The sequence below is a fragment of the Triticum aestivum genome, chromosome 7D (genome assembly GCF_018294505.1).
Source record: "Triticum aestivum cultivar Chinese Spring chromosome 7D, IWGSC CS RefSeq v2.1, whole genome shotgun sequence".
NCBI lineage: Eukaryota > Viridiplantae > Streptophyta > Magnoliopsida > Poales > Poaceae > Triticum > Triticum aestivum.
The window spans coordinates 51,423,860-51,442,638 of NC_057814.1; the positions used below are offsets into that span (position 1 = coordinate 51,423,860).

The 18,779-nt window shown below is 48.4% G+C and overlaps 1 protein-coding gene across 3 annotated transcripts; it reads right to left on the reverse strand.

Annotated features, from left to right (window-relative positions):
• Positions 1-1,066: 1,066 nt before the first annotated feature.
• Positions 1,067-4,747, reverse strand: LOC123168159 (putative B3 domain-containing protein Os08g0325100). Of its 3 annotated transcripts, none has more exons than XM_044586029.1 (7): positions 4,593-4,747; positions 3,760-3,889; positions 3,140-3,456; positions 2,936-3,062; positions 1,963-2,476; positions 1,620-1,873; positions 1,067-1,464 (listed from the first exon to the last, which is right to left on the reverse strand). In XM_044586029.1, exons 2-7 carry the CDS (start codon positions 3,871-3,873, stop codon positions 1,216-1,218), a joined length of 1,575 nt encoding a protein of 524 aa, XP_044441964.1. In that variant the 5' UTR covers positions 3,874-3,889; positions 4,593-4,747; the 3' UTR covers positions 1,067-1,215. The 3 variants fall into 3 exon arrangements, with proteins under 3 accessions (XP_044441964.1, XP_044441965.1, XP_044441966.1); XM_044586031.1 differs by having other exon boundaries at positions 1,242-1,481; XM_044586030.1 differs by lacking the exon at positions 4,593-4,747 and having other exon boundaries at positions 3,760-3,967.
• Positions 4,748-18,779: the final 14,032 nt, after the last annotated feature.

Sequence of the window (18,779 nt, forward strand, 5' to 3'; positions counted from 1 at the left end):
TATATAATTTAACATTGTATTTGGTGTGTTGGGAACACAAGAGATTTCTTGTATTTGATTGCAGGGTTGTTTGAGAGAGACCATCTTCATCCTACGCCTCCCACGGATTGATAAACCTTAGGTCATCTACTTGAGGGAAATTTGTTGTTGTCCTATAACTGCGCTTGGAGGCCCAACATGAGTCTACAAGAATAAGTTGTGTAGTAGACATCCGGCATGTCAGGCCGCTGCCCGAGTCATGAGGCCAAAATACTTCACACTATAGAACTTACTGTAAGATAATACTACGGGCATGATGCTTCAAGACGGAACGAGGCCCGATGTAGGCTTCACTCTGCCACACGGTACCAGAACAGTCCTAACCGTCCAACCACTTGTTGGTTAAGCATAGAGTTGTTGCATTGCAAGTATAAAACATCATTGGTACAAAAGATAAGGGTTGCAGACTTGCAGTAAGTTGAAGTTGTCACTCATCAAAGAGAAATTGTATCATATTCTTCCTAATAAGGAGGTACAATTTTCTACTATTAGAAACTCAAATTATTCAATGGTGCTACAATATATGACAACCCGACATACCTTCATCATTAACAAAAATTGTTAATACTTATTAGGGCATGTTAATGAACATTGGCCAGCATCCTGGCATATATACCTCAAGCATGCTATCAAGATGAAAGTTCACATTCAGATATCATTCTCTACACACATTAGTGCATTCTCAAGAATTGATTAGGTAGGCTCGGCCAATCATAGACGATCAGATATGTCCTCTACTAGTGATCTCTTGACCTGCAAGTTTGCTCAACAATATAAAGCACGACCAACATCACGATAAGATGTCTGGATCCAACTCATTGTTCCATCTAAACTTTCAGGGGGTAATGAAATATTCCATTTTCTTAAAAAAAAAGGGCAAACAGTACCTGCTAGACCTAATTTCAAGGGAGAGAGTCCAAAATCCAATGAACATAAATTCGACACAACACAATTACATTATTTATTCAGTCTTGCATCAAAAGTATGCATCATTCCTCATTATGCGAGTTAAGTAGTAGTCAACTAATTAACAAGGAATCAGTTATCCTTGTAAGAAAAGCAGAAAACTTCACAGACAATTCACTAACTAACACAACATCACTACTGCCCTCACCAACGATTCACTAACCAACAACAAATGAAAGCACTATCACCAACACAAAAGCATTAACAGTATCAATCAACATTGGCATCATTTGCAGGGATGACATAGACCACCATGGTACTCTGATTGCTCAATAGTTCAAAGAGGCAGATATCACCCATCTTCAGGTTGTTGCCTTGCGCAAACTTTCTCCATCCATGTTTGAGCTTTTTGTCGCCACGATTGTCTGGAAACCGCACTTGCCACTTCACACCAAGCAGCTCAAGATGCATCCGTGCCTCCTCTCCAAGATACTTTTGAGCATAGTAGTTGGGGAAAGTCTGCTTACAGATTTGAACTAAAGAGTTACTTGATAATGGCATGAATTAGTCTATGTAGAATAACATGTCAACTGCTTCCTACAAGGATTGGTTTAAACTTCACACAGACACCTACATGATCGAAGCAGATCACACATTAGAAAAATGGAACTCACCAGAAAGAATGGTGACTCCACATTGCACTTGTACATCACAGCAACAAAGATGAGGGTCTTTGACTCAATAGATTGGACCTTCTGTTTCACCACATCCTTTTGAGTTGAAGTTAGCTTGGTCTTGTGTGCAGTAATGTAACCATCCCTCAACTGCTCCTTCTGAGATGAAGATAGCTTAGCCTTCCTCTTGACAATGTTGCTGGAAACGGGCACATCACGTACTCCATGGCCATGTTCAGAGGATAAAGAACCTCCTGTGCAAAGAAAAAGAGAACTACTGAATATAGACAGCTATAAAAATATGAGAATAATTTGCGAGGGAAGATATATCTATAATCTTAACTGAGACCAGATGACTCGGAGGGGGGAGTATTTATTGCAGCCATGCTGCCTTGACATGACTTGTCCATTTCCAGTTGGGCACGCCATTGCCCTTCGGTTGGCGGTGATTCCACTGGGAGCCCATTCACTACGATAAATGGCTGCCTTTGCATAGGCTGAGAATGAAAATGGGAACTTTTCACTATATCAGTACCATAGGGACGCCTTTCTTGAACAGGAGGCGGAACAGGGTCTACAATAACTGATAATGCCTTCTCGCAGCCATGTTTATCGAAGATTATGACACTAAATTGGGAGTTGCCATTGTATATGAGTACTATCATATCATCCGTCTGTAGCCCAAAGGTTTCGATGAACTCCCCCCATCCCACTGAAAAGACAAGCTTTTGATTATAGCAAGTATCTAGTTTGTTCTCGGCGACTCCAATTTTGTAGCTGCGACGATTTTGTGTTTCAAGTTTGATCTCTCTTGGGAACTCGCCCTTGAAACGCTCAAGAATTCCTTCTGGGATGATCTGGAGAAAAAGAAACAATATTGTTTTAGTTTGAATGGATTGTAAACAGGATAAAAAAAGATGATCTCTATAATCAAAGCCTATTTGACGGTTCGGTATCCGACTACATAACATATAGCAAGGAAAATACAGAAGGCTTGTATAGACTATAGTATCAAAGGAAAAAGGTGAAAACCAATAAGCCTGGTATCTTTGAATATGAGGAAACTTTGTGCAAAGTAGCATACCTGAATTAATGTGCTACCATGCTGGACTCAATCCAAGCAGCAAATTAATAGCAGACATTGAGCAAATTTTGGAAAAAAAAAGTACATATAGTTTGTGCATGTCTCCTGAGTCTACAGCAATAAATATATCCACATAATTTAAACTAGAAAGTAGAAAATCGTTGGTCTATGAAAGAAAACAACAAATTTACTGACAAAAGGGAGTTGGTAATATATCTGAATATGAATTTACCATCTCATATTGAAAATCGCCCATCATAAGCATCAAGAAATATTTATTTTCATTATCCAAGTCCGCGTAGTGATATTCAAGCCAGTTGTTGCATCTTCCACATTGCACATCCATCTTTTCAGAAGACCTGCAGTGCAAAAGCCATTTGAATTGAAATTTTGTACCAGGAAATGAAGCCATGAATAATAAAGACTAGTACTTCACCCGATTTCATGCGCCTCGTTGCCCCTGTCTTGGACACGAGGTATAAAAGGATCCAGAACAACCGATGAGGCCTTTTCACGACCAAGTTTATCAAAGATTATGACATTAAACTGACTGTTTCCTTTGTATCTGAACATTAAGAGATCACCAATCTGTAGATCATAGTTTGCAACAAATTGCCTCCAACCCACTGTAAAGATACGCTTTTCTTGGATCTTGGCGACCACAATAGCGTGATTGTCGCCATTTCGTGTTTCTAGCTTGATCTCCCCTAGGATCTCCCTTTTGAAACGCTGCACAAGTTCTTCTGGGATTATCTACAGGAAGAAATAACAACAACAAAAAGTCTGGTCAGACTGTTTATTCGCAAGATCCAAAAGACACTAGCTATAATCATGTTGTATATATATGCATTGATTTTATGTAAACTAACTACTTTAATGTTCCGATATCACTCTGTTGTACACTATATAGAATAGTCCGCCCCTCAACGAACGCATAAAAATTTGCATTCGTCTTACCAAAAACCAATCTGGATAGATATAGTAGAAACATCGCTGGTCTAGTGGTCTTACAAAAAAAAATGGCACGGTAAGAATGGAACTGTATTCAAGTGTTACCATCTCATCTCGGAAATCACCAATCATAAGCACCAAGAAATATTTCTTCTCATCATCCAAATTTCTGTAGAAATACTCATCCCGCCGTTTGCAGCTTTCACAAGACGTGCACATCCCGTTAGAGCAGGCCCTGCAGTGTAAAATTTGTTTGCAGTGATATATTGTAGCGAGGACATGAATGAAGCCATGAACGATAAGAAGACTTGTATAGTACTCCCTTCGTCCCATAATGTAAGACGTTTTTTGACACTAGTGTAGTGTCAAAAAACGTCTTACATTATGGGACGGAGGGAGTACTATATACTTGACCCGGTTTCATCTACTCCTAAATGCGAATCCGGACGGAATTTTGCATCGAACCATAAGTCCATAACTAATCGATGAAGTGGATTCGAGATGAATTGGACAATGGGAAAAATATTCGAGAGAGAGATTTCTCCATGAATCGGCCGTAATATTGTAGCAAGGAAACTCAGAAGAGATTTCTCCTGCCCCTTGTCCCCATGGGCTGTCTCTCGCACTGGTCTCGGCCTCCCCTCTGCCAACTGACATCCCGACGTGGTGACCAGCAGAAACCCCCCGATGATCACCGGCACCACCTGCGGCCGATTCTCCGGCGTGTCGCAGAGTTCCCTCGACCTCATCGGGAGCGCGCGCGGACACGGCGTGGCCACAGGAGGCATCACCACAAGACGCATAGATGTACTACCACTTGCATTGACGTTACTCATAGAATTATAGAAAGGGATGTTTTGATGTTGAATCAAGAATCATGCCAAGACCGACGGACGGTAAAATCATCTGGGCGGTGTGTGCTGCGATTCGATTCTTACCTCTGTTCTCCTTCCAGGTGGCTTCCGCTAGTGTGGATGTGGCGACGCTGAGCGGTGTGCGCTCCTCCATTGGTACTTTCGTAGCCGGGAAAAATTCCTAAACGACCGGGTCTGTTGCCTCGTCAAGTTACTTAGATCCCTTTCAGTAGTTGCCACGTGCCTTCACTAGTCACAGATCGCCTCCGTCCACCCCGTGAGCCATCCCCCTTTGCATCCACGTCTCTTGAGGACTGAGAAGTGACCCATCGATCTCAAGCCAGCCATGGTTTCTGCTCCCTAGCACGCTGTGGATGGAGCAAATGGTTTCCATTAGTACATGCGTCCATGTGCTTCTTCATGCCGGCCATGACCATGAGGATTAATTAGTTACCAGTTGGTCCTCGATGGTTGTAGTTGTACGTACCTCTACAGATCGAGGATAGCAGACGCAGCCACATGACCCATAAGGACATTAACCATGAAGAATAATATGATCGATCATGCGATTGAGAAGGTGCAAGATGCAACAAATTAAACGTTGGAGTTTAGATTCCACATGCATAGATCGATCGTATACAACTTTCTCTAGTCTGGTCGGATCGCTCACGTATCCTTGTGCGTGAAGAGGCCTGAGATACAAGGGGAAAGGAGATGCGAAGGGGGTGTTATTTACGGCTCGGGGGAAGAAGGTGCTTTGTGATTGGTGAAGGCGTACACGTAGCACAGTAATATGCCTCGGTCGACCGATCTCATCACCTGATCATCTCCTCGCTCCCGCTCGGTCAACGCATAAGAGAAAAATCCCCTGGCAAATAGTCAACGTCTCACGGTGCGACGTGTGCGTCTCTGCCCCCGTCACCACGCGTGTGTGCTCCGGTGAGGGCGGCAGCTCCCCCATCCCTCTCGATCGACACAGACTCTTGTCACACTTCTATATCTATATCTATACCTAATATTAAAAGGAAAAAGCTTTCATAGCTCTTCATACGTCATCTCTTTATATCCGTTAGTTTTATATTAACTTAAAAAATTGACGGTTGAGATTTAAGCTGATTTTTCCTCTTAAAAAAGAAACGATTCATATAAGAATTTTTCTTTTAGAACTAAGCTAAGCTTTATTGATCATAATCCACATAGAGTGGGATACACGTCGGATTGTGAGGGTTAGCCAACCATATATGGCGCCCCACACCGAGAGAGAGTGCATGCTCAGCTAAACTATGAGCTTCACCGTTTGAAGAACGGTTTTCAAAAACGAAATTACATGTAAAATCCACAGATCGAAGTTTAATTTCTGTTATCACCGAACCATAAGATCCCTGGTTCCCGAGCTTGATGTCATCAACAACCTGCTTGCAGTCCGACGCCACAATTATGTTCCCCTGGTGAAGATCTTCAGCCAAAGCAAGGCCTTCTCGGCATGCAATTGCCTCCACTGTAGATGGGTCGATGATTCCTGGCAAAACCAAAGCCAAACTCCCCAGATAATTTCCCGCTTGGTCCCGGCAAACCGCCGCCGCAGCTCCTCGTCGGCCGCGGAAGACCGCGCCATCAACATGTATCTTTGCAAATCCAGCTGGTGGCGCTTTTGGCCTTGCATGTGTTGCTCTGATCACCCGAGGGCCTCCCTGCAAATTACTGTGGGGTTTTGCATGGATGAGCTCTAGTTCTTTGATGAACCTGCTCACGAAAAGAGAAGTGGCCTGCGGGCTCTGTGTTATTCCCTCGTGTATGTACTTTCGTCGGGCCGTCCAGATAGACCACAGGGTGACCGCCACCCGGATGAAACTGCTATGATTCAAAGACGCCATTAGAGTGAAGACCCATTGTTTTGCATTTGGTTCTGTCGTGGCGATCAACTGGTCCATCGTCCCACCATTTTCTAGCGCCCAAACGCATCTAGCCACTGAACACTCGAGCAGGGAATGTCTCCATGAGTCATGCGAGCCACAGAAGCAACAAGAGGCGGTGGTAGACATATTGCGGTGAGCTCGTACGTCTTCTGTGGGGAGAGATTGTCTTGCTAATCGCCATAGAAACATTCTAATTTTTGCTGGTACCTGAACATGCCAGAGTTGCTTCCACGACTTTTCATCAGTTAGTACATTTGAGGGTCCTGCTGCTCCTTCAAGCCAAGCTCCCCTGCGGTTCCGTGTCGCCACCATCATTCTGTACGCCGAGCGTACTGAAAACTGGCCGTTCCTCTCGACGTGCCAAGCCCAGTAATCGTCAAAGTTGCGTGTGCATATTGGGATCGCTAGGATTGCCTCAACGTCCATAGGCATAAAAGTTTGCTCAACTTTCTGCTTGTCCCATGATGCCGTAGCTAAGTTGAAGTAGTCGGATGCTAGCCTTGATGGGTTGGCAATCTTGCTTCCATAAGACCGGAGCATCTCATCCCTAGGAATCCAATTATCCAACCATACATCAGTAGAGTTCCCATTACCAATACGCTTGATCAGGCCCAGCTTCAAAATATCCACTCCTTCTTTGATAGCTCTCCAAATTTGACTCGGACGGGAGCCTAACTCTGCTTGCAATATCGTTGATTGTGGGAAGTACAAACTCTTTAGAATCCGGGCGCTCAAAGAGTTTGGCTGTTGCAGTATCCTCCATCTCTGCTTAGCAAGCATTGCAAGGTTAAAAAGTTCAAAATCCTTGAAGCCCAAACCACCCAAAGCCTTGGGTTGAGTCATCGCCTCCCACGATACCCAACTTGGCTTCCGGTGACTATCTTTGCTGCCCCACCAAAACTTCCTTATTAGCATATTGAGATGTTCACATAGTCCTCGCGGAAGTTTGAAGCAAGACATGGAAAAAAACACGTATAGCTTGCACCACCGATTTTACCAATACTTCCTTGCTTGCTGTAGAGAGTGTCTTTTCAATCCACCCTTGTATTTTTCTCCACAATCTATCTTTCAAAAACTTGAAAGCTCCGTTCTTTGAAGACCCCACATCAGAAGGCATACCCAAATATTACTCATTTAGAGTTTCATTAGGAACTTGGAGGATTTGCTTTATCTCACCCCCGAACACTTTCCGGAACACCCTTGCTGAAAAATATTGATGATTTACCATAATTGATACGTTGTCCCGTGGCCTGACAGTAGATGTCCAAGACCTGGTTAACCTCATCCGCTCCCACACTATTTGCCTTGAAAAACAGCAGGCTGTCATCTGCAAAAAGAAGATGGTTTACATGCGGCGCCGTAGGTGCCACTTGTACTCCAATAAGGTTTGATGACTCATCTCGAGATTTTAACAGGCACGAAAGGCCCTCTGCTGCTAACAAGAACAAGTATGGGGAGATTGGGTCCCCCTGTCTGATACCTCGTGAAGGAATAAACTGCTCCAATTTCTTACCATTAAACATTACTGAGAATTTCACTGATGTGAGCATGCGCATGACAATATCCACCCATCTCTGTGTGAAGCCAAGTTTGACCATAATAGCGCGGAGATATGCCCACTCCACCCTATCGTATGCTTTCATCATGTCCAGTTTCAGAGCACAGTGCTGATTCTTTTTTGCCTTATTTCTCTTCATGAACTGTAGGTATTCATAGGCCGCAATTATGTTGTCAGTGATCAACCTCCCCGGGACAAAGGCAGATTGCTCCGGAGAGATAATATCAGGGAGTACTACTTTCAGTCGGTTCGAGATCACTTTTGAAGCAATTTTATATACAACATTGCAAAGACTAATTGGGAGGAATTGAGTTAGCTGGTTTGGATCCTTTACCTTGGGTATCAAAACTAACAAAGTCTCGTTGATGCCTTCCGTAGACTCATTGCCTTCAACTATGCTCATTACCATTTTGATGACTTCTTCCCCACACACCCGTATCGTGGCGACCAGAACTCACCAAAGGCCCGTTCAAAAAGCAAGAACTCACCAAAGGCCATCTAATTAAAACAAGAAGTCACCAAAGGCCCGATCCCAAACTCCTCTGCCTCCTCCCGATTTCTCCCTCCAGTGTCGTAACCCACAGAGGAGAGGAGAGGCGCCTCATGCCCGAACCATGAGAGGCGACCCCATTGAGCCCTCGCACGGTCAGCGCCGCCGCCAGCCGCCTGCGCTCGCCGGAGCAGCCGTCGCTCCACCACCTTCCTCTACCTCCTGCGCCTCCCTTCTCCTCACACACAGCCTGCACCATGGCCGGCAGCCATGGCTGCAGCTGCCGCGGACACCTCTCCTCCACCTTGCTGCCGCGGTCATCACTTGCGTCCTGCGTCCTGCCGCCCCCCCGAGCCCCGGCAACTTCCACCTCTCTGCTGCACTGCACAACCCCGTTGCCTTGGTTGTCCTCCTGTGGGTGCTGCCATGGCCAGGTACAAGCTTGAGATCGCTTTCGCCCTCCGTTTCCCTCACTGCAACATCAATGGCATACCGTCTCTAGCACCTTCTCACACACATGAGCATCCTTGCTTGCCTCGTAGTTGTTCACGTCCGCCGCTGCCGTGCGTTGTCGCCACAGCCCACAGCCACCAGTGCCTCCTCCACAACGCCTCCTCCTGCGCCTCCCTTCGGCCGGGTTGCGGGCCACCTCAATCTGTCGACGTGCGAGCTCGCACGGCCCTACATCTGCCTACGCCCGTCTGCACGACCTCACAGTGCTCCTTCTGCAAGCTCCATCGACGAACACGCCTCTGCACCACTGGCCCTTCTCTTGTTCGATGTGAGCAGGACTGCAGGAGGGCCCGCAGGTGCTCGCTGTGTCCACCAACAGCTCGATGTGCTCCACAAATGACAGCTCCAGTGCCCTGCACAGCAGGTTGTAGTCCATCTCCACTGGCCTACCTGCTTGCAAGTACTCGCGATCCACGCCGCGGCCTGCTGCTGCAACCCCGGCCTCGGCCGCTGGTGGTAGCCTAACTCCACTACGTCACGACCCAGCGACAGTGTTGGCTGCCAAAGCGCCAGCCTCTATGCCGTGCTCGTCACCTAGGCTGTTAGTTCGACGATTTCCGCTATGATTTTTGTGCACTTACCAGAGACAGTTGTATGCATACCATCTGCCGAAGCCTTCCTTGCCAAATTGTCCATCTAAGTATTATCATGTTCATATACGGATTCAGGTTGGTGTTTCATGAAGCAACGTGATCATCTTATGGAATAATTTTTTTATGTAATAGATCATCTTACTAGAGCATATTAGTCGTGAGGTGTTTGATAGATGGCCTATCTTGCAAGGTACTTTGGTCTACAGCCCGATGTTGAAGCTTCCATGTATAACCATCGTGGGGTTATAAGTTCTGTTAATACAAACCTGGGCTTGTGTGCATGTTCGGAGAAGATCAGAAAAGCGCTCCATGGTTTTCCTTCGTCTAGTTCTTATAGCAGTTCAGAACAGGGATATGATCTTCTTCCCTTTGATGGACACTGAACCGGGATGCGATGTGATCTCTCTTGCGGTTTAGGGTGCTATATGCTCCTGCTGCTTCTGAATCCTATATACCTAAGAGAACCATCCTCACTACCATATTTATCTTGACATGCAGCCTATCCACCTCAGCATTGTAGCTACGTCATCGTCACCGGTTGCCTAATTCTCCTACCATGCAGCCATGCATCCCACATCAGCACAACGATTGTTTAATTCCCCAGCATGCGGCCATGCATCACACATCCGCACAATTGAAAGTGTAGCCGTTTCGGTCTCACCTCCAATAGTAAGAGCCTAACCACACCGCCCTCCCTGAAAGATTTAGCCGCTAATTTCTGCCCCTACGCCCTGACAGATGTAGCCTGCGTTTTCCCACCTCATTATCGCTGTGATGTCGAGGGTCATTCGCTGCCGCCGATCGCACTATGTCGCGTAGCGTTCTCTCATCTTCCCTGCAGTGAGTCCCAATAGAAACTGCTGCCGTTTCCTCTTCGTCTGCTCCCACCAATGCCTCCTCCATTACTTCCTATCCCCTTCGTCGGTAGTTCCGTGGGTAGAAGCTTCCCTCAAGGCACCTTCCTCCAGGTCGCCTATTCTTGCTGCCGCCGCCCTCGCCATAGGTCAACGGTGTTCCATCCAGGTCGCCTATTGCTGCCGCGCCGCTGCCTCCACGGGTCAGCGTTGTTCCACCTTGATCACTCCTTGATGAATTCCTCACAAGTTTCTCATTTTTTTCTTCGATTAACAGCCTGGTGTTCTGTTTCTTCCTCCTCCATTATTACTTTGGATGTCTGGCCGAAGAAAGCGGAGAGCTAGCTCCCTCCGACGGGTTGCGTCGTCGCCGGTGGTGCCGAAACCATCGAACCTGCTCACGTTCGCCGCGTCCACAAAAGCATAGCAGGGTATAGAAGGCGCCTCCCTCTCACCCGCTCTGCCTACGGTCGCTCAGCATGGTGTGATGATGGATGGCACGCTGCCGGCCTGCTGCAGCCTGCTGGGTGCTGGCCATGCCGAGTAGCGCTGCGCCGGCGAGAGCGAGCAGCCCAAAGAGCCCCATGCGCCAAGGTTTGGAATCTGAGCGAGGACGGAGTGTGGTGCAACCATGAAATTGGAAAACCTTGCCTTTCATGCTTCCATGAAATTGGAAAACCATGAAGTAGTAAGTAGCCTACATATTGCGGATGCGGAGTTTTGGCTCCCGAGCTCATCTGCACCCACGCTCAGAAAAAAAAACAAATACTAGAAAAATTCAAACAATTCCAAAAAAAATTTGGGTGGTAGATAATTCGACGCGTGAGGTCTGCTCCAAATTTTAACTCATTTGAACATCTGAGCAGCTCTCGGCAAAAAAGACAAAATCAGGGTCTGTAAAAATGTTTACTGTTCACGCACTGTTCTGACCTGATTTGTTTTTTTTGCCGAGAGCTACTCAGATGTTCAAATAAGTTGAAATTTGGAGCGGACATCACGCGACAAATTATCTATCACACAAAAAAAATTGGAATTTTTTGAATTTTTCTAATATTTATTTTGATATTGTTTCTGAGCGGGAGCAGATGAACCTGGGCACCGAATTGGATATCCGACGTATTGCTTGCTTGGCATGGCTATAATATTCTACAATCGCGTGTTATATGTGTGATGTCCAGAAGTTTCATCATTACAATATTCTATCCAATCATGCAGATTCTTGAAACATCTATTCAGGGTAAATAGTCTATCACTAGATGCAGAGGAACCATAAGAAGAGTGGGAGCCCGAGAAAGATTTCAGGTGACTAGCGATAATTTATCTTTATTACTCTCATGTGTACAATTTCATAACATTCCTTTGTTGCAGTGTTAGAACGAATTGGAGATACAGAACGTAGAATCAGTTGTTCTCGGAAGCTATTTTTGGTATGAGAGGGCTGCGGCTGTTATGTATTTGTACCATTCAATTTGCAAACTTGTCATTCTATTTCAGATTTTGCAGGCAACCTTGAGGTGGATTATCCCCTGGGAAACCTTCAGGTTTGTAGGCTTGATTTTTCTTTATATATCCTCAGTTTAGAATCGGACTAGGTGGAAAGCATTGTAATAGTTTAATCTGAAGCTTCATCAACTGAGTTCTTTATTTGGAAACAATATGTAGTCACTCCAATGCCTATGTTAGTATGTTTACCTTGCTGTTTCAGTTGATCAAATATTAGTTATTTCTTTTAAGCCATTTAGATAAGCTTCACTCGCTAGAATATCCCAACTATATAAATTTACTATACCTGAGCAAGTGTTGATCGCATCAGAGATATGTTCTTCACATACCAACTTTGCATGTAGCTAACCTTGCATTCAGTTACTTCTTAATTGTTTGCCGGTTAACTATAGATGATTTTCAATGCTTCTTAAATCGAAACTTTATGTTTACAGGTAACCATGATGACAACGGATATTTGGCCGCCCATGTGGAAGTACAATCTGGTCCTTTCCAGGTTCATCCAGAAAGCGGAGATTTTTCCATTAAACTAGATTTAAAGGTTAGTCATTTATAAGCGTTACATTTGTGAATGCATATAATGGTTTTCTCTAACATTGTTTTGCCTAACATGTATAATGTACTTAGGTTTTTCTTACTACTTCATGAAACTCTTTACCCTCAAATTTTCGCAGCAACACGCGGGGTATTTCCTAGTTAATTCTCAAGCTGGAGGTTTGTCAATTCTTAATGCAAATTCAGTTTCATGGGACTACACATAAACATGACACGGATGTAGATGTCCCTTTTTTTATAAAAGTTAATCCTTCGGTGTACATGTCGGCGTTCTGGGAACGGGGGTCCCAGACTTGCCTGCCTGCGGCCCACGGCGTGGCTTTGCGAGCGGGCCCGTACGGCCCATCTTCACCAACAAGCATTCAAGACCCTCGCGAGGGGCCAAGCCTCGCGAGGCGGATGACACAAGACCCCCTCGGGAGCGGCCTCACCAGGCTGGCTCGCGAGGGGCGGAGAGATCTAGGCAAGGCAAACCTCGCGAGGTTCCAGTGACGTGAGCCATGACGATCGAGACCAGGCGGGCGCCAGCGCGCGCAGTGTCCTTGTTTCCTCTTTGATGTTAAGGAGGCAAGCGCAGGCGAGGAGTACCGAGACATCAAGCAAAGGTTTTCATATCAGTGCAACGAGACCAAGACCAGCAGGACGGCAGGACGAAGGTCAGCATGGAGCCCAAGGCGGCGTCACCACCAGAGCCTTTTGCAACCGAAGACTGCTTTTGTCAGGATAGCTTGTACTAGCCGTCCCCTTTCAAATTGGCCGCTGTTGACTCCCTTCCCGCTTAATATTTGGGGAAAGGATCAGGGCCTCTATAAATAGGACTAGCCACCATAGTAGGAGGGAGCTCATCTTGAGTAATCCTCACCCACACAAGTTCATCAAGCATAAGAACACCTCGCCTCAGGAGGCCGTTCTTCCCCTTGTACTGTTCATCCTCAGCCCAAGAGGCAATCCACCACCACACACTGGAGTAGGGTATTACACCACAACGGTGGCCCGAACCAGTATAAATCTTGTGTATCTTGTGTTGCGAGTTCGTCGAGCTAGCCTTAGAGATCGTAGCGAGGTTAAGGGCGTGGTTCGGTAGGGGAGATCTTCATGCGCACGCCAGTGTTCGAACCTTGAGGGTTTTGCCGGAACCCGAGATCCAACATTTGGCGCGCCAGGTAGGGGTGCGCCGAAGCTTTCCTTCCGTCGCTCCGCGTCCCGTTGCTTCGTCATCCCCATGGCGGACACTTGCCGAGCTCGCACTGAGCGTCGGGCTGCCCTTGCCGCCCGCGTTGCTCAGACGGTTCCCGTCGGCGGGCCACCCCGTCGTTCTCCGTCGCCTGCCGCCAACGCTGCCACCGGCTCGACGGGGAACGAGCAGCAAGCATCCTCGCTGCACCCCTCGGTGCGGCGGGACGGCCGCACCGCCACTCCATCGCTGACCCCGGACGGCTCGTTGTCTCACGCCCGTCGCGCTCCCACGGACGCACAGGTCGCATTGTGCATGGCGCGCGAACTCCTGCGCTACCGCCCCATCGACGACCTTTACGAGGACTGGCTCGACCGCATCGCCGAGCTTGTCAGTGCCGCAGGGGGCTCCCCTGTGCCGTCACTCTCGCTACCTCGCCCTTCGCCAGCTGCGGGCAACGCGGCTCATGGAGCGCCTCCACCACCTCTGCCACCAGACGGTGCCTTGGCGCCAAGGCGTGCGCCCCCCCGGCGTGGCCCACCGCGTCGGGCGCCCGTGCGCGAAGAAGGAAGCTGCCAAGAAGTCCCTTGGCCGCAAGAAAACGCTCATGCGCTCCCGGCGCCGCTGCGACAAGACCGTGCGCCGCCTGCGGTGGCGGCGTGCGGGCATCAAGGCCAGGTTCCGCACCTGCAAAGGGTTTCGGTGGCCACCGCAGGCTGTCGCGCCTTCACCCCTGAGCTGCGTAGCGTCGCCTAGCCGGGCAAGTTCAAGCCAGACCTGCCTCCGCGCTACGACGGCACCCCCGACCCCGCGAAGTTCCTGTAGCTCTACAAGTTGGGCATCGAGGCGGCCAACGGCTACGAGAAAGTCATGGCGAACTGGTTCCCCATGGCTCTCAAGGATGGCGCCCGCTCCTGGCTCCTGAACCTGCCTCCAGGCTCGATCTCCTCCTGGAACGAGATGCGCGACTGTTTCGTCGCCAACTTCCAGGGCAGCCACGACCGCCCGCCGGCCGCGGGTGACCTGCGCCGCGTCAAGCAAAAACCAGGAGAGACCCTCCAGAAGTACATCCAGCGCTTCAACAACGTTCGTCTCAAGATCCCCAAGGTGACGGACGAGGCCATCATCTCAGCGTTCTCCGATGGCGTCCGCGACGTCAAGATGAAGGAGGAGCTCGCCATCCACGAGGAGTTGTGCACATCCCTGGAGCTGTTCAACCTGGTGACAAAGTGGGCAAGGGCTGAGGAAGGGCACCTTTCCCTTCTCGAGCTCCCAGCTGCTGACCTGGAGGAAGAAAGCCAAGGTCAAGGACGTGAAGCGCAAGGGAGCGGTCGTACTCACGGCAGAACCGGACACAAAGCGCGCCAAGGACCAGCTTGAGTCGTCCAAGAGCAGCCGACCATTCTGCGCCTTCCACAACGTGCACAGTCACAACACCAACGATTGTCAGGAGCTCAGAGCCATTCGCGATGGACGCTTCGGTCGACGCCCCGAGCGCAACGACCGAGGCTACGGCCGAGGAGGAGGACGTGGCGGAGGACGCTGGGACGACCGGGGCCCATGCCAGGAGTGGTGCGACCGGCCTCGTGAGGATCGCTGGCAGGATCAGCCTCGCGAGGGTGCCTGGAGGGATCAGCCTCGCGAGGATCGTCCTCAGGGCAATGCTGGGCTTCCTCCGCTGCCGCCACCACCAAGAAGGAACGACGACCACCATTAGGACGAGGGGGCTGAGGGCTTCCAGGAGCCGCGTGCCATCGCTTGCATCCTGGGCGGAGCTCAAGCCCCAGCCTCACAGCGCATCTTCAAGCAGTTTGCCCGCGAGGTGAACGCGGTCCTCCCCAAGCTCGAGGCCACACGCCCGCTCAGGTGGTCCAAGTGCGCTATTACTTTCAGCTCAGCAGACCAACTCAAGTGTGCGGCCATTGCTGGCGCTCTCCCGATGCTCTGTTCACCCGTCATCAGCAACGTGCAAGTCACCAAGACTCTCATTGACGGTGGCGCAGGGCTTAACGTCCTGTCTGTCGAGATGTTCGACAACCTCCAAGTGCCCTACGATCAGCTTCAGCCTACCAAGCCTTTCTCAGGAGTGACCGACGGCTCCACCACCCCGATCGGACAGGTCCGCCTCCCAGTCACCTTCGGGTAGCCCGACAACTACCGCACCAAGCTCATCGACTTCGATGTCGCCCACATCCGTCTGCCGTACAATGCAATCCTCGGGTACCCGGCCCTGGCCAAGTTCATGGCGGTGACCCATCACGGCTACAACATCCTCAAGATGCCAGGAAGTTGCAGAATCATCACAGTCCCGTGCGAAGAAAGAGAAGCGGTGTGCTCCCTCGAGCGTGCCTTCCAAGCTGCAGCAATCGACGACCCCGACAGCAAGGGCGAATGCCCTCCTGAGGCCATCCCCAAGAAGAAGCTGAAGGAAATATGCCCTAGAGGCAATAATAAAGTATTATATATTTCCTTATATCATGATAAATGTTTATTATTCATGCTAGAATTGTATTAACCGGAAACATAATACATGTGTGAATACATAGACAAACAGAGTGTCACAAGTATGCCTCTACTTGACTAGCTCGTTAATCAAAGATGGTTATGTTTCCTAGCCATAGACATGAGTTGTCATTTGATTAACGGGATCACCTCATTAGGAGAATGACGTGATTGACATGACCCATTATGTTAGCTTAGCACCCGATCGTTTAGTATGTTGCTATTGCTTTCTTCATGACTTATACATGTTCCTATGACTATGAGATTATGCAACTCCCGTTTACCGGAGGAACACTTTGTGTGCTACCAAACGTCACAACGTAAATGGGTGATTATAAAGGTGCTCTACAGGTGTCTCCAAAGGTACTTGTTGGGTTGGCGTATTTCGAGATTAGGATTTGTCACTCCGATTGTCGGAGAGGTATCTCTGGGCCCACTCGATAATGCACATCACTATAAGCCTTGCAAGCATTGTGACTAATGAGTTAGTTGCGGGATGATGTGTTACGGAACGAGTAAAGAGACTTGCCGGTAACGAGATTGAACTAGGTATCGAGATACCGACGATCGAATCTCGGGCAAGTAACATACCGATGACAAAAGGAACAACGTATGTTGTTATGCGGTCTGACCGATAAAGATCTTCGTAGAATATGTGGGAGCCAATATGGGCATCCAGGTCCCGCTATTGGTTCTTGACCGGAGACGTGTCTCGGTCATGTCTACATAGTTCTCGAACCCGTAGGGTCCGCACGCTTAAAGTTACGATGACAGTTTTATTATGAGTTTATGTATGTTGATGTACCGAAGGAGTTCGGAGTCCCGGATGAGATCAGGGACATGACGAGGAGTCTCGAAATGGTCGAGACGTAAAGATCGATATATTGGACGACTATATTCGGACTTCGGAAAGGTTCCGAGTGATTCGGGTATTTTTCGGAGTACCGGAGAGTTACGGGAATTCGTATTGGGCCTTAATGGGCCATACGGGAAAGGAGAGAAAGGCCTCAAAAGGTGGCTGCGCCCCTCCGTCTGGTCCGAATTGGACTAGGGAAGGGGGGCGCCTCCTTCCTTCCTTCTCTTTTTCCCTTCCCCTTTTCCTATTCCATGTGGGAGGAGGAATCCTACTAGGACTAGGGAGTCCTAGTAGGACTGCAACCTTCTGGCGCGCCCCAGGGGCTGGCCGGCCTCCCCTCCTCCATCATTTATATACGGGGGCAGGGGGGCACCCCATAGACACAACAATTGATCCTTGAGATCTCTTAGCCGTGTGCGGTGCCCCCCTCCACCAAATTACACCTCGATAATACTGTTGCGGAGCTTAGGCGAAGCCCTGCGTCGGTGGAACATCATCATCGTCACCACGCCGTCGTGCTGACGAAACTCTCCCTCAACACTCGGCTGGATCGGAGTTAGAGGGACGTCATCGAGCTGAATGTGTGTAGAACTTGGAGGTGCCGTACGTTCGGTACTTGATCGGTCGGATCGTGAAGACGTACGACTACATCAACCGCGTTGTGATGACGCTTCCGCTGTCGGTCTACGAGGGTACGTGGACAACACTCTCCCCTCTCGTTGCTATGCATCACCATGATCTTGCGTGTGCGTAGAAATTTTTTTGAAATTACTACGTTTCCCAACAGTGGCATCCGAGCCTGGTTTTATGCGTTGATTCTATGCACGAGTAGAACACAAGTGAGTTGTGGGCGATATAAGTCATACTGCTTACCAGCATGTCATACTTTGGTTCAGCGGTATTGTGAGATGAAGCGGCCCGGAGCGACATTACGCGTACGCTTACGCGAGACTGGTTTCACCGTTGTGAGCACTCGTTGCTTAAAGGTGACCGGCGGGTGTCTGTCTCTCTCACTTTAGTTGAACCGAGTGTGGCTACGCCCGGTCCTTGCGAAGGTTAAAACAGCACCAACTTGACAAACTATCATTGTGATTTTGATGCGTAGGTAAGAACGGTTCTTGCTAAGCCCGTAGCAGCCACGTAAAACATGCAACAACAAAGTAGAGGACGTCTAACTTGTTTTTGCAGGGCATGTTGTGATGTGATATGGTCAAGACATGATGTGATATAATTTGTTGTATGAGATGATCATGTTTTGTAACCGAGTTATCGGCAACTGGCAGGAGCCATATGGTTGTCGCTTTATTGTATGAAATGCAATCGCCATGTAATAGTTTTACTTTGTCACTAAGCGGTGGCGATAGTCGTAAAAGCAATAAGTTGGCGAGACGACAACGATACTACGATGGAGATCAAGGTGTCGCGCCGGTGACGATGGTGATCATGATGGTGCTTCGGAGATGGAGATCACAAGCACGGTGCTTCGGAGATGGAGATCACAAGCACAAGATGATGATGGCCATATCATATCACTTATATTGATTGCATGTGATGTTAATCCTTTATGCATCTTATCTTGCTTTGATTGACGGTAGCATTATAAGATGATCTCTCACTAAAATTTCAAGATAAAAGTGTTCTCCCTGAGTATGCACCGTTGCAAAAGTTCTTCGTGCTGAGACACCACGTGATGATCGGGTGTGATAGGCTCTACGTTCAAATACAACGGGTGCAAAACAGTTGCACACGCGGAATAC

What these genes read in the sequence shown, in the direction of transcription:
- LOC123168159 (XM_044586029.1), bottom strand. Translation starts at nt 3,873, where the DNA reads ATGTGCACGTCTTGTGAAAGCTGCAAACGGCGGGATGAGTATTTCTAC. An exon ending in GTGATTTCCGAGATGAGATG is followed by an intron (nt 3,457 to 3,759) that starts GTAACACTTGAA and finishes TTCTTCCTGTAG; the next exon opens with ATAATCCCAGAAGAACTTGT. An exon ending in TGGAGTCACCATTCTTTCTG is followed by an intron (nt 1,465 to 1,619) that starts GTGAGTTCCATT and finishes ATCTGTAAGCAG; the next exon opens with ACTTTCCCCAACTACTATGC.